This window comes from Blastomyces gilchristii (assembly GCF_000003855.2).
Source record: "Blastomyces gilchristii SLH14081 genomic scaffold supercont1.17, whole genome shotgun sequence".
Taxonomy (NCBI): Eukaryota; Fungi; Ascomycota; class Eurotiomycetes; order Onygenales; family Ajellomycetaceae; genus Blastomyces; species Blastomyces gilchristii.
In genome coordinates, this window is record NW_003101666.1 from 977829 (window position 1) to 1001227 (window position 23399).

The 23399-nt window shown below is 37.8% G+C and overlaps 3 protein-coding genes across 4 annotated transcripts; 2 read left to right on the top strand and 1 right to left on the bottom strand.

Moving 5' to 3' along the window:
• Positions 1-11651: 11651 nt before the first annotated feature.
• BDBG_07111 lies at positions 11652-18774 on the top strand. 2 transcript variants are annotated; one of them, XM_031722941.1, is made up of 6 exons: positions 11652-11817; positions 11932-12275; positions 12333-13020; positions 13093-13828; positions 13894-15043; positions 15124-18752. In XM_031722941.1, the coding sequence occupies exons 2-6, from the start codon at positions 12247-12249 to the stop codon at positions 18224-18226; spliced, it is 5706 nt and encodes a 1901-aa protein (XP_031579976.1). In that variant the 5' UTR covers positions 11652-11817; positions 11932-12246; the 3' UTR covers positions 18227-18752. The 2 variants fall into 2 exon arrangements, with proteins under 2 accessions (XP_031579976.1, XP_002622600.1); XM_002622554.2 differs by having other exon boundaries at positions 11652-12275; positions 15124-18774.
• BDBG_07112 (C6 transcription factor) lies at positions 16543-20914 on the bottom strand. The gene is made up of 4 exons (XM_002622555.2): positions 20103-20914; positions 19691-20038; positions 17567-19607; positions 16543-17498 (listed from the first exon to the last, which is right to left on the bottom strand). The coding sequence occupies exons 1-3, from the start codon at positions 20283-20285 to the stop codon at positions 19008-19010; spliced, it is 1131 nt and encodes a 376-aa protein (XP_002622601.1). The 5' UTR covers positions 20286-20914; the 3' UTR covers positions 16543-17498; positions 17567-19007.
• On the top strand, positions 20827-22830 carry BDBG_07113 (uncharacterized protein). The gene is made up of 2 exons (XM_002622556.2): positions 20827-22189; positions 22301-22830. The coding sequence occupies exons 1-2, from the start codon at positions 21699-21701 to the stop codon at positions 22725-22727; spliced, it is 918 nt and encodes a 305-aa protein (XP_002622602.1). The 5' UTR covers positions 20827-21698; the 3' UTR covers positions 22728-22830.
• The last annotated feature ends 569 nt before the right edge of the window (positions 22831-23399 follow it).

The window sequence follows — 23399 nt, forward strand, 5'->3', positions numbered from 1 at the left end:
CATTAAATTCAGAACTCAAGCATCTCAGGTTTTTAATAAATACAGAGGTGTACAAATCACTTCAATGAATCACTCTATGTTTCTGAGCTGAGAAGTTATTATCACATGTATCTAATTGTCACTTCTTTGTATTTTTCTATGTTCTTGTTATCTTGATATAATCTTAACACCTGTATTTCCTTCTGTATAATTAACACTTAATCTGTATTTAACATCACGCAAGAACTCATCATAAGCTCTGCTTGCATATGAGTATAATGAAAAAAAAAAAAAAAAAAAAAAAAAAAAAAACTCTCTCTCTATTATCTGAATAAAAATACTTCACAGATGAATGAGAATACTCACAGTTTATAAGAATGAGAGCTGTTACAGAAAAAGAGAAAAGAAGATGAGATTTCACAGACAGATCTGAGATATTTATACTAATCTAAAGAGGTTTATTTACACTGTAAGTAATCTCATAAAATAGTCAGATCACTCTAGTAAATAAAGAGTGATTGTGAATTATAGATCTGAATCTTTCTATATAACTATAAAGAGTGATTACAGACTGCAGATATCTTAATTCTACAATTCTACAGAGTTAATGAAAGAATGAAAAATTCCTCACAATTCTACAGTATCAAAGAATGATGATTTATGAGAATGAGTGAAAGATTAACTCATGAATGCTTCTCTTTGATGAGAATAATCTCATAGAAAGTGATTCATCTGCAGAATGAATCTGTGTAATGATTATACAAGAATCTTACAGAAAAATAATTGAAGATCAACTGAAATTCTTCAGATTAAAAGATATGAGATGAATCTGTGTAATAATCACACAAGAATCTTACAGAAATGATTGAGAGTCAATCAGAACTCTTCTGTATAAAAGATATGAGATGAATCTGTATAATAGTCAGAGAAAGATCTGCAGATTATAAAGAATCTTGTGAAATAAGAAACTAAGTAATAGACTCTTTTCTCTTTATAATAATAAGAGATTTTTCCTCACTGAGGTTTTTTTTTATATAGATATAAAGAGTTTTTAGTAAGTATCACTGCAGTGCTGAGTTGATTCTATGAAATCCCTCAGTGAAAAACTTCACAGATAAAGTCTTAGAGAGAGAGAAGTATGTAAGAAATCTCACTTCTCACAGATTCTTTATCTCTATTTCTATCTCTTATATAATCAATAGAGTTAGCAGCTCTTGACTACATATAACTATATTGACTGAAGTTCACAAATACAATTTACAACTCAGCTTGAATACTATTATACATTTAATTTCTATATTTTATCTTTCTACTGTGAATACTTCTAGTAGTTAATAGTACATATCACGCCAAGCTGCAAACACCTGAATAATCGCCTGTGAGTACTTATTCTTACAGTTCTCTCAGGCCAGTCACTAATTTCCAGAGATATTAGTTAGTGACTGTTATCACTCACTTGATGACATACACATCAAGCTTCTGATTGCTGATCTCAGTCTTATTAGATGCTTATAGATTTATCAATCAGCTGTTGTGACTCTGCTCTATGTTAGAGACTAATCATAGACTTGATAACTGCAGTTCTCTCTATCAGTATTTGAGCTTAGTAGTGAGCTTGTAAACTTTAGCCTATTAGAGTACTCTGTCTAGAGTCTAGATACATGTCTAGATCTGCTAGTTAGATAATTTTCAAAATCATTCTCTATATTTAAGAAAGAGCTAGACTTCAATAACAGCTCTAATTAGAGACTTGTTTAAGTAGTGTATAATCACTACATTAGACTTAGCTCTATATTATTAGAACCTTGACAGATGTATAGTAGAATAGTGAGATATTAACATCTCATATCAGCTCTGATAAGTGTTTGCAGAATCTTACTTAACTAGTAACTTAACTTACAGTAGAAAGTTCTACTCTGTATCAAGTCTTACTAATTAGACTCAGCCTCTATTACATAAGAGCTTTTATAAGTAAGAAGTGACAGATATCAGTAGTGAGATTCAAACTCACACATCTCTAATATATACAGTCTTGATTATCAGTCTTATTAACTGAGTTATACTGATATAATAACTCATCACAGCTATATTACTCTCACTGTAAGAGTTACACAGTTAATAATAAATATTGTAAAGACTTTGAAGAGTGAGTATTTTAAAAGTACTACAGCTCTGTAATCTTGATTTTTTTTATTTTTATTTTTTATTTTTTTATTTTTCTTTTATTTTTTTTTTCTTTTTCTTTTTTTCTTTCTCTTTTTTTCTTTCTCTCTTTTTTTTTTGTTGTAATTTTTTCTTATTTTTATTTTATTTTTTATTTTTTTATTTTTTTTGTATTTTATATTTTTTTTATAATTAAAATTATATTAATTATAATCTGTATTTAGAAAAGTAATAATATTTAGTAACACTCTCTATTAAATTTTTAATAAATAAGTACTATATTATAATATTATGTAAGTGAGAAATGATTTCATAGTCTTATTTAATACTATTTTTAATAATAGAATCAGAATGAAAATGTGACTAAGAATTCAAATATATTCTTTATCTGAGACTAGATTTTTATTTGAAAAGTGAATCTGAGATCTTTAATATTTGAAATAATATGCTTTGAAATTAATGTGATGAATACAAATTATGATCAGAACTAATACTTTTAAGTAACATGATAACTATAAAGTTTGATTCTGATCTCAGACACAGTTACACGGTCAGTCTAGTCACTTTGCACCATTTTTTAATAACTAGTCTCAGCGGGATTCATGTCAAGAAATGTATGAGATCAGAATTAAATGAGATTAAACATGAAATTCATGATTCTGACAGTCAGTCTACATCTGAATAATATCATAGAGTGATTGAAAACCAGTTTAAACAGTCTGCAGAATGAATGAAATTATCTGCAGAGAAGTAATGAGCTGTGTGAAACTGTAACAGAGTCTTAACACGGCCGGAGGTGTGACAATTTCTTACATAAAGATAGTGATAATAATAAAAAGAGTAAAGAGTAAAAGAAGTAATAAAAGTAATAAAAAAAAAAGTGAAAATAAAAAGTGAAAGTGATAGAGAGAATTACAAGATAATAGAAGTGATAATAATAATAGAGAGAGTAAAAAGTGACAGAAGTGAAAGAGATGATAAGAGAAAGCATAGATAGAAAGTTAAAGTGTAGAAAAAGCTGTATAAATGTCACGCCCTCAGCCGCGCCAAGGCCCTGCTACAGATTCACACGGCTCATTGCTTTCATGCGGATGATTTCATCTCATCTGAACCAGTTTTCAATCACTCTATGACATCATTCAGATATATCATAAGAAGATCTGATTGATAAATATAAGAACTCTGCTTCTATACAAGATCAGCAGATTACTCTTTCTTAACAGTGAGATGCTACTGAGGTATCACTTCAGCTATTCTCACTTATAGAATGAAAGAAGAGTATCTGTCTATTATCTATATAGAATAGCTAGATACTGACTCTTTATTAAAGAAGTCAGTGATTTATTTTTCTTCTACTGAAATATATACAAGAGTTACTGTATTTCTCATATAATCTTCTTAGTATACTAAGTATTATATCTGTGATATTCTCACAATAACTCTGTAGTCTATAAGCTTGTTATTTAAGTAAGATAGTTAAGCTCACTTATACAGCTTTTTAAATAACTATTTCTATATAATATCACTGACTAGTCATCACTTCAGTTCTATTATATTACAATTCAAATCACTTAATTTGATTATAAGTTTGAATCAGTTAAGCTCTAATAAACTGATATAATTTTATATATCTGTATTGAAACTGATCTGATCTCACTCTCTGAAGAAAACTCTATATTATTCTCTAAAGTGTGTATATCTCTATTCTGACAGAAATCTGAGATTTCTGAACTCACTGCATACTTTGATATAAGTTCTTTAATCACTCTGTCACTGTCACAGCCTCTACACATCTATATCTATTATGAAGATAGAGAGATTAAGATCAGAGATTCTTCAAGATATAAGAAAAACATATTATCTGAATTTCACAGCTTTACTCATACTCTTGAACAGAAATTCTGCCTTAATCTAAGCCAGTATAATACTCATGAGATATAAGTAATATACACTGTCAATCTTCTTAAAGACATCTCTGTAACTACTTAAGTTATTAAGAAGAGAGAGCTTGAGTGTACTGATACTGTAATAACTTAAGAAGAATTCAAGAACTTTCTACTGAATTAAATTAAAGATTATTACAACTGCAGCTTCACAGTGATACAGCAGTTCAACTCATTATATTAATAAGATAATAAGAATTCTTTTAATTTTAATACAAGATTTGAAGAATATTGAGAGAAATTAATTAATAATTTGAATCAATTAAAGATACAGCTTTATCTCATGAAGCTGACTTATAAAATGTGAATAATAATATCACAGTATTAGAGTTTATTAATTAATCACACTGAGCTTATTAATCTGACTTCTCAGATCTATTTAAATAATCAATTCTCTGAGAAAAAGATTAACAAGATCTTTTCTAAGTAATTAATAACAGAATTTAAACAGTGTTATAATAGCTTCAGTGTAGAGAAAGTAAAGAAGAATTTCAAGTATTCTGATTCTTCACTCACTGTAAAGAAATATTAAAAAAAATTTGATAAAAATCTCTGTTTTAACTGCAGAGCTGATGATCACTATATCAGTGATTATAAGAAGTTAAAGAAGAGAAGAAACTGAGAAGATATCTTCTTAAAGTTAACTTCTCTTCTGACAAATATATCTGTGAAAGATAAAGAAGAGAAAGAAATAAAGAATTGATAATTCTCATATCTCTGAGTTCATGTTACAATTATAATATATACTCTGAATGAGAAAATATCAGTGAGATGTCTATTTGACTCTGAGATAGATATTAACTTCATATTCTATTTCTTTTCTTTAATAAAGAGTTGAAAGAAGATAGACTTATCAGATCATATAAAATTTACTGATAAAATGAAATATCATCATTTTAGCATAATTCAAGTGAAGTGTGTAATCACAGACTTAGAAGAAATCTTTAAGAAGAGCAGTCTGCTTCTTTATACAGTCAATATTATAGATAAGAATATTATTCTAGATCTTCTATAATTGAGAGAAAACAATTCTCTTATTAACTGAGTCACTCAGATGTGATGATATCATCTCACTAATAAAGAGATAATAATAGAGAAATCTGAAGAGTTTCATTGAAAGAATCTTGAGAAAAAGATAGAGTCAATATACTATATAACAGATAACTGAGACTTAAGAACAAGTGAAAAAGTCATCACTCTTACTGTAAGATTAGCAGCAGTATCTGTCATTAAAGACAGATATAGATAATATCTCTTTACAGATTATAAGAATATCTTTTTAAAAAGAAAAGTAGTGAAGTTTTCTGATATCAAGATATAATATAAGATTCATCTTAAAGATAATGTAACAGTGCTGTACAGATCTCTTTACAACTTGTCTGTAAAGAAATTGAATATTCTGTACAAATATCTTGAAAAAGCATAATCAAAGAACTGAATACACTTATCAAAGAGTTCAGCAGAGATGTCTATACTCTTTATACTTAAGAAAAACAGTAGACTATATCTATGCATAGACTACAGAGATCTTAATAAGATGACAGTTAAGAATCACTATTCATTATTATTAATTAATAAGATGATTGATCAATTATCTGAAGCAAAGATATTCATAAAGATTGATATACAGAATATCTATCATAGAATCAGAGTTAATAAAGACAATATTTAAAAAACAGCTTTTTATATCAAGTACAGTAATTTTGAATATCTTGTTTTATCTTTTAATCTTTATAATGCTTCAGTCATCTTTCAGATCTATATAAATAAGATACTGTGAGATCTTGTTAATATCTTCTGTATAGTATATCTGAACAACATTCTAATCTTCTTAAAAATAGAGAAAGAATATGATACTCATATTCAAGAAGTGTTAAGTTACTTGAGACAGTATTAACTCTATACAAACACTGAAAAATGCTCATTCTATATATAGAAGATTGATTTCTTAGATTATATTATTAAGATGAACAGCATTTCAATGAACAGAAGCTGAGTCTTTATTATTAAGAACTGACTAATGCTGCAGACATACTGTGAGATACAGATGTTTTTAAAATTTGTAAATTTCTACAGATGATTCATCTATATATATTTATAGATTACTGTTCTTCTTACAGATCTGTTAAAGAGAAGTGTGAAAGATAGAAAAACAGAACTGTTTACTCTCACTCAAGACACTGTATAGATATTTATAGAATTGAAACAAGCTTTTATAAATATTATAATACTGAATCACTTTAATTTCAACTTACTCAGTCAGTGTGAGACTGATACATGCAGAAATAAAGTCTGTGAAATCTTTTCACAGTTGATATCAGAGATCTTTCAACATTGAAAGAATCAGAGAATAATTATCTCTAAGAATACAGATAATGAAATGTCTGTGAGAGAAGACTTTTTTACAGAGTCTATAAGACACTGTGAATAAAGATCAGTGATCTTCTTCTTCAAGAAATTATCACTCACATAGAGAAGATATAATACTTATAATTAAGAGATATTAGTAATTGTTGAATTCTTTAAAATCTAATGATATTATCTTCAGAGTAGTAAGTACTCAGTGCAAGTTCTGATTATATAAATCTGTGTTACTTCTTGATAACAAAGAGCTTGATAGAATATCAAGTCAGATAAGTGAAGCTGTTTTTAAAGTATAATTTCTATATCTGATATTATTCAGATCAGCTTAACTCTGCTGATATACTATCTAAGTAGTCTGATTATAATATTATTAATGCAGAGAAGAATTCTATAAAAGAATCTCTATCATCACTGTAGAAGAAGCTGGCTGCAGAGAATTGAGATTCTCTAAAGCTTAGAAATAGTGCTGATAAGACAGCTGTATAACTCAGTATAGAAGATGAAAGAAAACTCAGATCTCTGCAGAGAACTGACACTGAAAATCATAAGCTTCTCATATTATATCTTACAATTATTGAATTGATAAAGAATAAAACAGTCTACAATTATTTAACTTAACTACTTTTAAAATTTATTAATAAATTACAGAAGAGAGACATCTCTACTATAGCTTAAATTTAGAAGTTAAAGAAGAAAGGATTCAGTTTAAACTTAAAAGAGACAGACTCTGAGTGAGACAGTATTACTAAGAAATTAAGTTACTGATAACTAGAAGAATATAAACTTCTACTACTGAATAATTCAGTCTTTATTTCTTATAGCAGAGCAGTGTATCAGAAGTTATTAAGAATTTATTATAATAATCTTTATACAGAGCACTTCAGATTAGAGAAGACTGAGAAGCTTTTAAAATATAAATATATTTAAGACAAGCTTCAGACAGATATTAAAGAGTATATTAAGACTTATAATATCTGTAAAAGAATAAAGATTCTGCAGTATAAGTAATATAGTGAGTTAGTATTACTACCTGTTTCAAAGAGTTTATAATAGAATCTATTAATGAATTTCATAGTTAATCTACTGAAGTTAATAAGAGTCAAAGAATATAACTTAATTTTAGTCATTATTAATTATTTTATAAAGATAATCAAATATATCTCTACTTATAAAAAGATTAAAGCCTCTGAATTAACTGATATATTTTTAGATATTATTATTTATAATCATGATACTCTGAAATCACTAATAACAGATCAAGAATCTCTTTTCATTAGTAAATACTAATCAGCTTTTTACTATTATCTTATAATAAGATATCTTCTCAGTACTGTATTTCATCTGCAGACAGATGATCAGACTGAATATCAGAATCAGATATTAAAATAGCATTTTCAAGTATTCTATTCATATTATTAGAATGATTGACTTAAACATCTTCTAACTACTGAATTTATATATAATAATGTAAAGAATATAATCTTAAAGATATTTTCTTTCTATACTTATTATAAATATAATTCTTTATTACTTAGTGATATTGTGAATAATATTTCAAAGAAAGAAATAAACAGTCAGAATATTAAACAGATACAGAGAATAAAGTATCTCTCAGTATTAAAAGTAAAAGTGAGATTGAAACTTTTAAATAAAATTTATAAGAAAATGATAAAAAGTATTTACTATGTTCAGAAGCAGTAAATAAAATACTATAATTAAAAACATCTTTTAATGAAGTTCTTAATAGAGAATCAAGTACTACTTTCAGCAAAGAATATCAAGATAATAAGACTGTATAAGAAGCTTAGTAAGTAGTAACTAGAATCTTTCTCAGTAATAAAAGTAATAAGTAAGCAGATATATAAGTTAAAATTACTTATAGAATTGAAATTAATTCATTCTGTTTTTCATATTTTCTATTTAAAGCTCTATAAATAATATCTCAGAACAGAGTCATCTTAATTAAATAATATTCAGATTAAGAGTAATATTAAATATCTTATGAAGAAAATATTGAATAAGTGAACATATTATAATAAGCTTTAATATCTTATTAAATGAGAAGATTATTCATTATTAGAGAATTCATAAAAATTGCTTAAATATTTGAAAAATGCTGAGAAAGAGATTGTAAGCTATAAGATGACTAGTAGAGATTATCTCATTATATATCAGAGATATTGAGTAAGAAATACTGCTTAAGACTTTTTATTTTTTCTCAAAGAGTTTTTTTAGATATAATTTTATAATAATAAGCTGATATTTTATAAGCTCTGTAAGACTCTTCTTCTATTTTCTCTTAAAGAGTTTTTTAGAAGTTTAATAAAATTACATAAGTGTAAAATTCCTGAAGTGATTAGAGAAAAGAAATATTTAAAATTAATAAAAAGATTAATATTATTAATTCACAGACTGCTGCTATTTTAATAGAGTTACAGCTTACTGAAAAAGTAAAAAGAAGAAATCTCAGAGTCTACTTATTAATAATTACATTCTTATTAAACTCATTCTTTACTATTAAAGTCTCTGATATTAGCATCTTTATCTACTGAGAAGTTAATACTGTGATACTGCAGAGAAGTATACTACAGAAGAGTATATATACTATAAAAGAGTATAAGAGATACTGAAATTATTAACTTATTAACTTATAAAGTATCTTAGTTATCTACTTTAACTGAAGTGAGATTCTCTTTAATCAGTGATTAATCTCTATATCACTTTTAATAGCAGTACTGACTGATTTCTTCTTAGAGTTAGTTATTTTAAGATATTTTTTCATCTCAGAGACTCATACTTTTATCTTCTTTTATAAATAAGTAAGAAGAATCTTCTCAGTCTTAATAGAATCTATTAATACTTAAAGCTCTAAGACTCTTACTCTGTACTGCTTAGATATCTGAGCTTCTTATCAGAGCTGATATAATATCTTCTTATAGAGTAGATAATACTTACAGAGAGATAGAAGTTATTATTACAGATATAACAGAAATAACAGAAGTGAGAGAAGAAACAGATATATAAGATCTCTCTCTTCTTCAGCTGTTTAATACAGTGCAGATAAGTAACAGTACTGATTAAAGACTGTATCAAAGTCTTCTCACAGAGAGAAGACAAAGAAACTGTGAGACTCTGTAAACTTAACTTAGTAGTATTCTGAGCAGAGCTTAAGTATGCTATAAGAGAGAAACTATAGATTGAGTTTCTCAGAGTTACTATCTTCAGAATCAAGCTCTCTCTAAGTTTCTCTTCAAATAATTACACAGAGTTATACATTACTGTATTAACTGAAGAGAGAAACAGTGTTATAATAGTAATAAAAAGAGTAAAGAAAGAATCAGATATAAATAAACTGATCAGTAGAAGAAATAATACTTCACTATAAGATATGATAACTACTGTTACAGCTGTAAGAGAAGTAGAAGAAGAAGAAGAAGAAGATATAATAATAAGAGCAGTGCTTTTATAATTCATTGACACTGTTATCTTCATCTTCAACTGAGCTTTCTTAACAGCTACAGAGACTGCAGTTATATTATGAAGATATTTATTTACTAAAAAATATCAGAATAAACTCTTTATTATTCTTTAAGAATCATACTCTTATACACTCACTATTATAATTGAGAAAAGAGAAAGAAAAATATATTATAAAAGAGAGAGATTTTTTCAAAAAATTCTATTACTACTGTTAACTTTATCTCTAAAATATATTACTTTTACAGAGAATTTTATATATAGAACAGAATATAATAAGAGATCTGTAAGTCACTTATTAACTATATTTTTTACATCTTAAATTAATATATAAGAAACTCACTTATCATATATTTAATTTAAATAAAGATAAAAAAAGAAAGATTTACACAGTTAGTAGAAAAACTCATCTATTTCTTTATATTATATACAGTATATACACTGTCAATCAGTTAGTAACTGTTGTTATATAATAAAGATAACTTTTAATTCAGTAATCTTGAGAGCATTAGAACTATACTTTTAAAGAGAAGAGTATTATTATATCTCTGACTATATTAAGATCTTACTGTGATTTCATACAGTTTATTACTTTTATATAGATAATTTTATTCTATCTAAACTAGTTTTTAATCACTCTATAATATTATTTAAATATATTATAAAAAGATCTGATTAATAAATATAAGAACTCTGCTTCTATATAAGATCAGCAGATTACTCTTTCTTAATAGTGAGATACTGTTAAGATATCACTTCAGCTATTCTTACTTATAGAATGAGAGAAGAGTATCTGCTCATTATCTATATAGAATAGTTAGATACTAACTTCTAATTAAAGAAGTCAGTGATTCATTTTTCTTCTACTGAAATATATATAAGAGTTACTGCATTTCTCATACAATCTTCTTAGTATACTAAGTATCATATCTGTGATATCCTCATAATAACCCTGTAGTCTATGAGCTCATTATTCAAGCAAGATAGTCAAGCCCACTCATACAGCTTCTCAAACAACTATCTCTACATGACACCGCTGACTAGCCACCGCTTCGGTTCCGTCACATTACAATAAACAGCAAAGCAAGCATAAGTAAGCATTTTGTAGACTACTGAGGCAACCTCAACACCCTCTCTTGAACCAGCTATCACAGAGTACAGTACTTCTCTCAGTGGCTTCTCTCAGTGACTTCTTTTAATGGCTTCTCTCAGTGAACTCAGTTCTAGAGCTCATTCTTTCAAGGGCTCACTTCTAGGACACACTTCTAGAATGTCTCTTGACACTGTTTAAATGTCCAGGGTATTTGTTTGGGATTTTTTTAAGTTCATTCTGAGATTGAACTCATGCATGTTGACCACAGCGGGGCTCACGCTAAACAGTCTCATAACCTGTAGGCTACTGGGGCAAAAGAGCTCAGTCACCACCAGCGCACTGCTGGTAGAAGGGCCGATCAACCCGGGACCCCCAACACATTTGATGCTTGTAATTAATTAGAATGGAATGAGATATTTCTCCTTGCAGACAAACTTCCATATAAATTTCTATGATGAGTGTCTAGAATTAGGTAATTATAGTAGAAAAACATGAAAAAAGCCATTTTACTCAAATGTCACTCACTATAGGCTGCCGTAATTAGCGCATTCACGATGCATCAGTGGCGATGCACGTAGCCATGCCTCTAGCGTTGTTCATGGTGGATTGGCGGCGCTTATCGGCCCGGTGTTAAGCAACTAGCGCTTAGGGCTAGAGCCTCCTAACGTGTCCCGCACAACGACGAGGCCTCCAACATGTTAGAACATGCTAAAAGGGAGACAGCTTCAACCATTGCTTGCTTCATCTTCTAATCGACAAAGCTAACTAACTATCTTGGATTTGTTAAAACCACTGATGGTTTGTTAAGTTCCACTCTCTTGTTAGCTTCATTCATTCGCTTTACTCTATTCAGTCTATTTGCCACTATTTGAAATCTCTGTAGGCTCCCGCTAACTACCCCACCATCGATAGCGACAGCATTATTGCTAAAGCCATCCTCTATCAAAGCGACCACAGACCTGGATCGTGGGAGAATATAAATACAGAGAAAAGGAATATTCGCACCTACTCTGTGGAGTCGACCTTCGCTTCACTGCTCTAAATTTTATTTTAGTTGCCTCTGCACCCAACAGCAGAGGGCCCTAGTCCTGCCCAATATACCCCAGTGGTCACTTTGGCTTACAGACCTAGACGTCTCCTCTTTTAAGCAGCATACGATAACCAATGATCCAAGCCCGTTCTTATACTATCTCACGAGGCCCTACTTACGGCTAGCAGTTTTTGAACATGGGGAAGACACAGGCCCTTCTAAATTGGTAAGCATTCTACACACGACCACGAAGTTTCGGATGTATTCTAATATATACCTTCAGGTATGCGAGTCTGAAGTCTCGAAATGTCGACCTGGTAGGAGACTATGCAGGCGACGAACTGTTTTTCATCGAAGGTGACTCACTGCTCGCCCACACTTTCGCGGACGAGAAACTGGATTTGAACCCTGGCTTCCAGCTGTTGCATGCTACATACATGATAGAGAATTTCCTGCGAGGATTGCACCAGCGGAAATGTACTTTCCATATCGTCTTTTTTGAGGAACATGCAAAACTATGCATTCCACCTAATATGCCAGATGACCTTCATCCCAGGTGTCTCCTAGCCCGGGAAGCTATGATCCAACACTTGCAGAGCAATGTTGGCACACAAGCTCCGCCTATTGAGATTAAAGTCTTTGACTCCTATGAAGCCAACGATTTTAAGAGCTACCTGGCCGCTTCTGGAGCGTACTTCATCATGTGTCATGATGGTGCCTTTGCCAATATTGATTCGAGAGATGATTCTGTGGCCAGCTCCGACGATGAGGATGGCTTCTCTGATGGAAATTCAGGAATGTCTGATGACAACGATGACCAGGATAGCTACTACACTTCCGATGAAGATATGTCGGTGGTTTCAAGCGATGGTACCCGTCATGCGATCGGTTTTCGATCTATGATAAATTGGTTCATTTGCCTTGGCTACAATGTTGGCCTCCTTAATAGCTTGGAATGCCGGGATACCAAGGTACAGTAACTTTTCTCTTCCACTCTTACTGATAATTTGCGGATCAGAGAACTGACATATAACGACGGACAGGTAATGGCGATGATTATGGAAGGCACTGCAAAAGGTGCTCTAGAGGTGTCCCTACATACCTTCATTACTAATAAGAATCAAACCAATAGTCCTGACATGGAGCATGTTGACGACGAAGAGTCTGATTCAGGATCAGAGCCTGACTCTGACAGCTTAGACGATACTGATACTAACGAGATAACCACCAAGGAATTTACGAAATTGGATTTAAATGCGAGTAGCTTCCTTGAAGCCAATGCAGCAAGTAACCCACAGGATTTGAAATTCTTACAAGAATTTCGGGATACCTTGACGACCTCCGCTTGTCAAGATCTAACCCAAAGCGACCTCGCCGTCGTCATGACGCTGAGCCTCATGTACAAAAGCGGCGCCCCGGATGGAAATAGTGCCACGGAATCAGAAGCAATGCTTTTACATACTGCCATTATACATGAGTGTCGTCTTTCTGATCGTGCCGTCAACCCAAAACCAAATAGCGGTGAAGATTTCTTCACAGCCTTTATTAGATCGGCCTATCTAGTGCTTAAATCTGATTCTTGGAAAGCAATTGTGGAAGATAGCTCATTGTATTGCGATTTGGCTGATCTGCTTGACGGCAGGATATTTTTCCATCTTTTGAGTGGAGGTATCTCTCAAGATATTTCCAAATCATCGGTTATTTCAAAGTTTGAGTCTCTCACGGCCTGGGTGGAGCAACTCTGTGGCATGCGCATTACGTCTGGATTATTAAACTCAGGTAATTTGAATCTTATCCACCTCTCTCCCCTTTACGGGTTTGGCATTGATGAACAGAAAATAAAGCACAATCAGATAAACCGAAGAAACCCAAGAACACCAAAGCAGCGGCCATTGGAAAAGAAATTTCCAGACCTGTACTCCCTTTCAGGCATCCTGTCTTCGATGCCCATCTGGGACCTGTCAGGCTTACAATAGACAAGTCCCATACACAAGGTATCACAAAAAAGACTTCCCGGATTTTCCAAGAGCTCAGCCATTGGCATAACCACCGTCGCCCACTTGGAGTCAAAATTACTGGCCCGAAAATGACAGAGAAGCAAGCATTCTTTGCTAACCGCCGCAATCAATTCTTCATGGCCGAGATGGCCGATTATGCGGCAAGCTTAACAAATGCGACAGGTGGCATACTAAAACCGGAGACAGTTTTCGTACAGTCTGGGAAAGATGAAAAACAGAAGAAGCCAGCAGCATCAAAGCCCACTATCGCTCCTCGTCCTAAGGTCAATGAGAAAAAGGGCCCGGCGAAGTCGAGCGGCAAAAGGAATCCCACGAAGGATCTCGCTACCGCCGCGAATGAGAAAAAGAAAAGGGAAATGATTGACAAGCAGCTACAGGCATGGGCCAAGGTGAAAGCCACTTTCGATAAGGAATCCGATTTGGCAATCCGGTTCACGAACGTCAAGAAATACTTGGCTGAACGTCCAAGTGACAGCCGCGTCACTCTAGAAGCTGAGGTTTCGACTTACATGCTGAGCATTTTGGTTCAGCTATGGATAAACAGATGCACCGCCGGTGAACGAGACAGGTCCCTCCACATTGCCGCATTTATTTGGGATATGGTTTGTCGGATTGCCAAGATCAAAGAAGGGGTCACCCCTGAGATTGCGGCATACGTTAAAGAAGCCGTCAAAGCCCTTCGGTTGCCAGATATAGATCTCGGCGTCCAACCCAGCCGGAAGTCGTCTCAGGCAACAGCAGAGTTTTCTCTGCTAGAGTCTGCTAAAAAAGGGACTCTGGATATCGGGTTGTCTCCAACGGAATTCCAACTTAGCCATGCTGCTCCTTTCTTTGATCGAAACATGGATTCCGCTCCTGATTCTCGTGTCCGTGATTTTGAGCCCGATGCGTGGCAGCGACAGGTGCTGGACGAGATTGACGGGAATAGAAGTTTGTTTGTGGTTGCACCCACTTCCGCTGGAAAAACATTTATTTCGTAAGTATATTTCCATCCAAGATGTTTGCTCCTGGTACATCTTTATGTCCGGTGTTCGCAGTATTAACACCATGTTACAGTTTCTACGCGATGAAGAGAATTCTTGAAGATGATGACAACAGCGTCTTGGTATACGTCGCTCCAACGAAGGCCCTTGTTAATCAAGTCGCTGCCGAAATTCAAGCTCGGTTTTCGAAATCATTTAAACACGGCGGAAAGTCTGTATGGGGCATACACACCCGCGACTACCGCATCAACAACCCTACCGGCTGCCAGGTTCTAGTCACCGTTCCGCATATTCTACAGATCATGCTCCTTGCGCCAGCAAATGCCAGCTCATGGTCATCCCGAGTCAAGAGGATAATTTTCGACGAAATTCACTGCATCGGTCAAGTGGAAGAAGGTGTTGTATGGGAACAATTGCTGCTCCTTGCACCCTGCCCGATTATCGCTCTGTCTGCCACGGTCGGGAACCCGCAAGCATTCAGCAACTGGCTAAACATGACCCAGAAGGCGAATGGCATTGATCTCACGATGATTGAGCATCGGCATCGTTACTCTGATCTGAGGAAATACGTTTACAAACCGCCGAAAAAATTCCATTTCAATGGTTTACCAGACTCTGTACCGTTCGCCCCCACAAGCCTAGACAATGCATTCGGTATGGCATTTATGCACCCGGTAGCGTGCATAGTGGACCGTTTGAGAGGAATGCCAGAAGACCTGACTTTGGAAGCACGCGATTGCTGGTTGTTGTGGAATGCGATGAAGAAATACCAAACAGCAGACTTTCCTGTGCCTAAATCGCTTGACCCTGCTGTTGCCCTACCAGATATCATTCGCAAGGTTGACATAGTCAATTGGGAAGCAGAACTCAAACCGCTCTTGAAGAGTTGGATCGCGGATCCAAAATCACCCTTTGACTTGGTTCTGAAAGAGCTTGAATCTCCCGTGAGAAGTGCCCAACGGCCTGATATTCAGATCTCGTCTCGCAAGCCAAGAGAAGCTGAAAGCTCACCAACTGAGATACGTTACAACTACTTGGAGACAACACTTCCTCTCATCTGCTCACTACAGGAGCAAGGCGGTCTTCCAGCGCTGTTCTTCAATTATGATAGAAGCGGCTGCGAGGCGATTTGTGAGAAGGTACTAACAGAGCTTGAGGCAGCGGAAGAAAAATGGAAAGAATTGAACCCAGTTTGGAAAGCTAAAGTCGCTGCGTGGGAGGCCTGGAAAACTGCCAAAGAGAAGCAGGCCAAGAAAGCCGGCCCGGCTGATGCGAAGAAAGGCAAGAAGGGCAATGACCAGATGACTCGAGAAGAGCGCATGCGGGACACGGCAACGGCGGAACCCAGCGCTTTTGAATCCTTTGAACCTGATGCGCCATTGGATGGATTCCATCTCGCGGACGTCAAGAAGCTCACTCCCTCTGAATTTGAGGAACATGCTAAAGAGCTGAGGAGACGCTATGTCCCAGAACGGCTGATTACAGCCTTGCGACGTGGCATCGGTGTTCATCACGCTGGTATGAACCGTAAATATCGTCAACTATGTGAGATACTCTTCCGAAAGGGGTATCTGCGGGTTGTGATAGCCACTGGCACCCTCGCACTTGGTATAAACATGCCTTGCAAGACTGTTGTCTTCTCCGGCGACTCTATCTTCCTCACCGCCCTTAACTTCCGCCAGGCTGCTGGTCGTGCTGGTCGTCGAGGCTTTGATGTGCTTGGAAATGTTGTCTTTCAGGCACTTCCCTATTCCAAGATCTGCCGGCTGCTCAGTTCAAGACTCCCTGGTCTCCACGGCCATTTCCCCATCACGACTAGTCTGGTTCTCCGCCTCTTCACATTGCTATATGAATCGAAGCAGGCACCTAACGCGGTAAAGATGATCAACTCCTTGCTATCGTGCCCGCACATTTACCTCGGTGGAGGGGAGGCGCGAGACTCTGTATTGCATCACCTACGATTCTCAATCGAGTTCTTACGGCGCAATCACCTTCTAGGTCCAGATGGCGCCCCTCTAAACTTCGCAGGATGCGTCTCTCATCTTTATTTCGTGGAAAACTCCAGTTTCGCCTTCCACTCCTTGCTGAAGGACGGTTACTTCCATAATTTATGCAGAGATCTGGACACCTCGCGTAAACAGAAAATCCTTACGCTGATGCTTATTATGTCCCATCTTTTTGGCCGCCGACATCTTCGGCCCTCTGTACTGGAACATCAGCAAAATGCTGTTAAAAAATCGACTTCGATTATTGTCCTTCCGCCCTTGCCTAAGAGAGCAGCCACGGTGCTACGTCGCAATAATAAGGAAATACTTAAGATATACAGCACCTACGTCAAAACGTTCGTGGACCAGCACATTACGGAGCCCGACCATAAGCTACCTTTGACTGGGATGAAGTGTGGCGGAGACGCTGCGGTTGAGCTGGGCAAAGGTACTCCTCCGTCACCTGCAAAGTATACATCAGCATTTTACGCTCTATCAGGACATCACGATGAGTGGAGTGACATATCCGACCTCTGTCAAAAAGTGCGTGGCGGCGTCTGGCTCGAGAAAGCTGTTGTTCCGTACTTGGGGCTCCCCGAAGAAGACAACTTACCCCTTAACGCGTACCTATACGACTTCTTCAAGCACGGCAACATTGACGCTATCGAGCGGGACAATGACGTTCGCAAGGGCGACATCTGGTTCCTGTTGAACGACTTCTCCATGGTCCTTGCAACGATCGTGACTAGCCTTGAAAACTTCCTCAAACTTACGCCGGGGACGGATGCGGATGCGATTGATGTCATGGGTAGTGGTGAGATGTATGAAGGGGAGGTAGATGTCGGAGCTATGCAAGATGGTGGGCTTGATGGCATGGGAGAACTTGGGGACGTGGGCGTGGGCGTGTTGAATCGGCCGATAGTACCAACGACCGCTGCTTCCACTCCGGCCCCAACTACTGCCAGTAAACCGCGCAGGAAGAAGGTCGTGGACAGCTGGGAAGATGAGGATGTGGAGGACAATGGTGACAATGATGGTAACGATGGTGCCTCCAAAGGGGGCGAATTTGGGGATGAGGATCCCGCGGCTCCGTGGGATGGGAAGGATCGTGGTGGGATCTTCAATGTGCTGAAGGGATTCAAGCTGTTGCGGGAGGAGTTCGATATGAAATTCAGGGAGATGTGGGCATAGTGTGTGCGTTGCCCGTTCGAGAACTTGATATAGTTTTTATTGTGCTTCCTGTGTATTGTTTGAGTCTTTTATTTTGTTTTTCTAGATGGGATAAATCTTCGAAAGAGCTGGGGCTACTTCTGTAACCGCCTACTACCTAGAATTGGTTTTGCTTGAAATTTGATACCACAATTCGAGGTACGGGGATCTCTAGACTATACAGGACTTTTCATGTTTTTGCTTGTCTGAAAAGATTTTGTCGGTCTAATTTATTTAAATACTAAAAAAGAAATGAGATAGTCTGCCAGTGCTAGCAGTATTCGATCTCTACTTGTTCATGGACATTTAGCCTTCATGCCATTGACCATAACTTGAGGGGGATGGAAATGTTGTTGGCATCTTTCGACGCGATGTGATGTGATGATGTGATACCGACGGGCGTTGGGGTTTCTATCACAGCGTAATTTCATAGAAGGAAATCTCGCAATCTTTTATAAAATGAAAATAATTCCACGCGTTTTCGTAGAGGAGGTAATAAGCATTTATTCATAGCCTTCACGTCCCCAAATCCGTATATCCTATTCTCAACGCAGACGAACTATCCTCGCTTATGTGTTTTAATATATATCCACACCTCGACGCCGGGTACTCCAACAGCTCAAGAACGCGGGGATCTGTCCTGTTTTTAAGATACATGCATATAGCCACACACTCCATATGCATCCTCGCATAAACCCAGCAGGACGGATCTTCGCACATCTTGCCTAGCCAAAAGGCCAGAATAAGAAGCGCCCTAGCTTCCCTATTCCGAACCAACGCGGTGAACTTGGGCTTCAGGGTCCCCATGAATGTGGCTAATTGTCATGAAGTTCTCTGGGTTGGTTTCCATGTCTAGAATGGGCATGAGGCTGCGGAGGGGCTCGTGGTAGGGGTTATTCTCATTGTTGCTGCCGTCGTTTATTTCACATAACTCTGCAAGCTCCGGGTGCAGCCCATCCCGACCGGTGCGACAGTCCCTATTTTCGAGAAAATGGTTATATGACTCCATAAACGGTACGAGCCAGATACTTTCTGAGAGATACGGCTGTGTGAAGCGCATTAGGCGCGAGAGGCCGGATTGCATTAGGAGCCAGTTTAGAGCCGAGGGGTCAGAGGAGAAGACGATAGAATCGTAAGGCGAGTAGTCTGCTTCCAATAGAGGAACATCAGCTAATAGCATGCACGTCGACATTATGCCGTCCATGTTGTCCTTGGTGATCTGGGAGTCCAGCTCCTTCTGGTAAAGACGAATCGCGTCTGAGAAATGGCCGGTTTCTCGAACTCTGTAGGAGGCAGAATTCGATAAGGTCCTTGCCAAATAAGCGTTGGAAAGGCCTAATATGGCATGCATAAGATACGGTGTCTGCGGTTACATGTAGATACTGCAGTCAGAATCTAGTTCTGCCCAGCATTGAATTGGGCTCCCCAGGCGAAATTTTGACATACCTGCAGCGCCACCCGGATCATATCCCCCTTGATAACCGTGGTGAAGCTTGGAGTCGCGGGCACTTTTCCGGAGAGCCCATTGATAAAGAGATACAGACACTCGTATGCCTGTGTGCGGGAAGGGCCCAACACCAATGTATTATCGGTATAGCACAAGAGTTGCTCAATCCTACAAGCCATGTCTCCCGCCGCCATAGCCTGACCGTGCCCATCCGGTGAGTTAGACATTGAAGAGCTGCGCCCAGACGCGGCCAATTGTTGCATATTAGGTGAGGTTTTGGGAGATGTGTAAACGCAATCTATGCCATAAGTCCCACATCTCCGGAATTGCAGCTTTGTCTCATCGCACTATTCCATCATTCAATTAGAAGAGGGGCAAAGCCGTGCCGTACCAGTTTACATGATACTATACCTTTATTCGTCGCTGCTTGCAGTTTACGCAACCAGTTCTGGATTTTCGATGAGACTTTCGTGGATGATAAACTGGTTCGTCCAGTTGGTCTCCGCAAGCCCGCGACGGTGCTTTTCGTGACGCCCTTGGTTGCGCCGGTGGATTCTTGAAGCGGAATACCACCTGCTTCCCGACGTTCTCCATTGTTTCTCGTCAAGAATGGGAAACGAACAATCAAGGTCAATGCCAATTTCCAGACGGTCGACAACACAGATGAATACACAGGGACAAGTTATAGACATCAGGGATAGCTACGCATTTGGGAATTGGGGGAAGACAAGCTAAATATATAACTTTATCAGAGCTCATAGACACGAGGCAGAGCCATCGGCTAGGAAGCATATTGCGTCACTGCTGACAGGCTGAAGGTGGGAGCTGTTGGAGAGGCTTTGGCTAGCTAGTAGGGATAGGGATCGGACCGAAGGCCACTTATAGGCGTCTGCGCTTGCATGGCTCGAGGGCTCCAATCCTCTGACTCGGGCTTGAGATCTCAGCTCTTGAAATACATGACACCTGTAAGAACAAGTTGCAGACAGCGCTATGCACAGACTATGCGTACATACCATACATAGATGGTTGTTGTGGTGGAGTTTGATGGAGGCTGGAGAGGAGACGCTAATCCTAAACAGGAATATAGGTCGTGTTCGCCTCATTCTTGGCATTCAGACTATTTTATATTAAATAATTGGAGGGAAACTTCACGCGCACCACCGCTATTCCTGTACAATTGTTGAATTGTTGTGGGCCTTGTGGCAGCATCCAACAGCGTGGACTGTTTCGATTTCCTTTATCGGAAGAATATGGTTGACTCCTAGGCGATTCAAGCTTCTTAATTGCGGGAAGATACAACCACGCCACGGGTGGTGGGGGAAGCGAAGGCACGATAATCTTCATACATACCCCATCTCCCTATTTAATATTGGTTAAATACTCACTTGGCGGGCTGAAGTTTTCGCTTAAATTGGACAGGCTCAATTCGACACCACCTGAGTTTGCGGGCTGCTAATTTTGTTGGAAGGTATTCCCGAAGCAATCAATCAATCATTGAGCAGTCCTGCTGGAAGCCAAGGCCTCAGTTAGCGCTGGCCCCCATTGAAATTGTGTTTGTCTGGCTAGTTGGCCGAGGTTTGTTGTACAGCTAACAATCTCAACTTGCAGCCGGTTGAAATATAACACCCAATAATCAACCCCCCCCCCCAATAATAATGACCAGGGTTTGGGCAATTGTTCATCCAGTGGGCCACACGCCACAGCCCTTGCCCTTGCCATCTTCTGCAAAATATGTATTTGCAACCCTAGCGCGATCGACAACCAATCTCGCCAACGAATGGGAGCCGCCCAGAACCACACAAAAGGAAAGCCTCCCGTTACAAGCGCCTAATCCATATGGCACTAGGATGCCTATGGGGCGGCTCAGTGAGCCCCATGAAGAGAAATTACTCTGCGTATATCCAAGCGTGGAGCCTCGTCAAAATCGATTTTCACTTTCTTTCAGATAGAAACTTCCTGTCTTTCATTCCCCACCTTTCTCCTGTAAATTGATATTTCAGTATCATTATGAGCCAGCGAAATCCCGACTCAAATTCCGGCCTCGAAACCAACTATGCGGAGGGCATGCCCGGCGGGAATGCGGAGTATGTGCCTACTACTCCCCAGGGCCCGGAATCAAGATACCTTCAGCCAAAATGGGTAGCTGAGAATGAACCCTTTCACGAAGTTCATACAAAGCCGCCTTCGCCCTTTCGTTCTCGCCGATTGCGGATAATATTAGTCGCCGCTGTTGCACTCGTCTGTATAGGAATTGGGATTGGTGTCGGCGTGGCCATATCGCGTGCAACCAAAACGGGAGACTCGGAGGGCGATGCACCAGCATCCACCAAAACATCGTCGACAACGACTTCTCCCACTGCGACAACAGCCCCTAACCACCTGAACGTCCTCGCCGCTGTGCACGGCAATGGCATAGTGACGCCGGACGCAAAACAACTTGTCGATGCAGAGGGCAATATTGCTTTCGACAGCCATCCCTTCCCGTTTACAGATAATATGTATGTGACCTTCTTTTTTCCCTTGCCCATTTCCAAAATCAAGCCACTCCCGTTTTTTACAATTTTGAAATCCTCTCGTTGCCTAATATCATGACCTCCACCCCACTCCAGGTTCGGCTACAGGAAATGCTTCTCCCTCCTCCACCAACTCGGTTCCAATGGCGACGAGGATATGCGCATATTCCACGCCTGCGAAGGCACGGGATTTTATAAACTCGAAGCAGGCCCTATCTCAAAATCTAGGAACACAGAGCTAGTGCCAAAATACGACGATTTGGAGCAGGATGGTTTTCGCATTATCAGCATCATATGGGGCGCGGGCGAACTGAGGGAAAGAAGTGTGCACGAGAAAGTGTTCAAGGCGGGGATGAACCGCGAGATGGTCACATTTACAAATGAGTTTTTCGGGCAGACGTCCCATCCAGGACCGGATGGAGGAATACCTCCTGGTGTGGTTTTTTATAGATCTGCACGGGATCGGCCCATACGGATTCTCTACTCGTTGGAAAATGGGACGAGGCCGTTTGATTTTAGTTGAAATTTGATTTGATTTTTTTATTTTTTTATTTATTTTTATTTATTTTTTGGTTTTTCCCTTTAAAGGCATGTATGGCTTAGAAGCGGGCGGAGCTGGTCCGTTTTGATACTTTTTTTTGCGTTCTTGTTAATAAGTTGTTTCTCCTTGGATCCAGATACCTTCAATGTATGCGCAGGCGCCTTACCTTCTTCTCCTCCCCTTCTTTTTCTTTTTTCTTTTTTCTTTTTTCTTTTTTCTTTTTTCTTTTTTCTTTTCATTTCATTATTCGGCGCTCATCATTCATGAAAACGCTTTTAGCCTGGTGAGAGGACTCTCATACATTAAACTTCAGCGGCTTGCACCTAATTAAGAGATTGAGAGGAGCTTTTGAATCGTCACTCGTTTTGGCCTTTGCGCCTCACCATCTCCCTCGTAGACCTTCCCCAAATGACAACGACCACCGTCTACCAGCAAGGCTCCGGCGGATGGACTCCCGCTTATTAGCCGCCCTTACATAGGGTGATTAATTACACAACTACTTCTTGAACGGGTGTAGAGCACACCTTAGGAGAAATACGCAGCAAAACACCACGATTATCCGAGGCGGAAGACGGATGCGCAAAGATAGTCAGCCTCCTATGTACATACTTGTTCAACGGCGCTTAGCTAGACTCCATATAAGGTGCCTTGCAA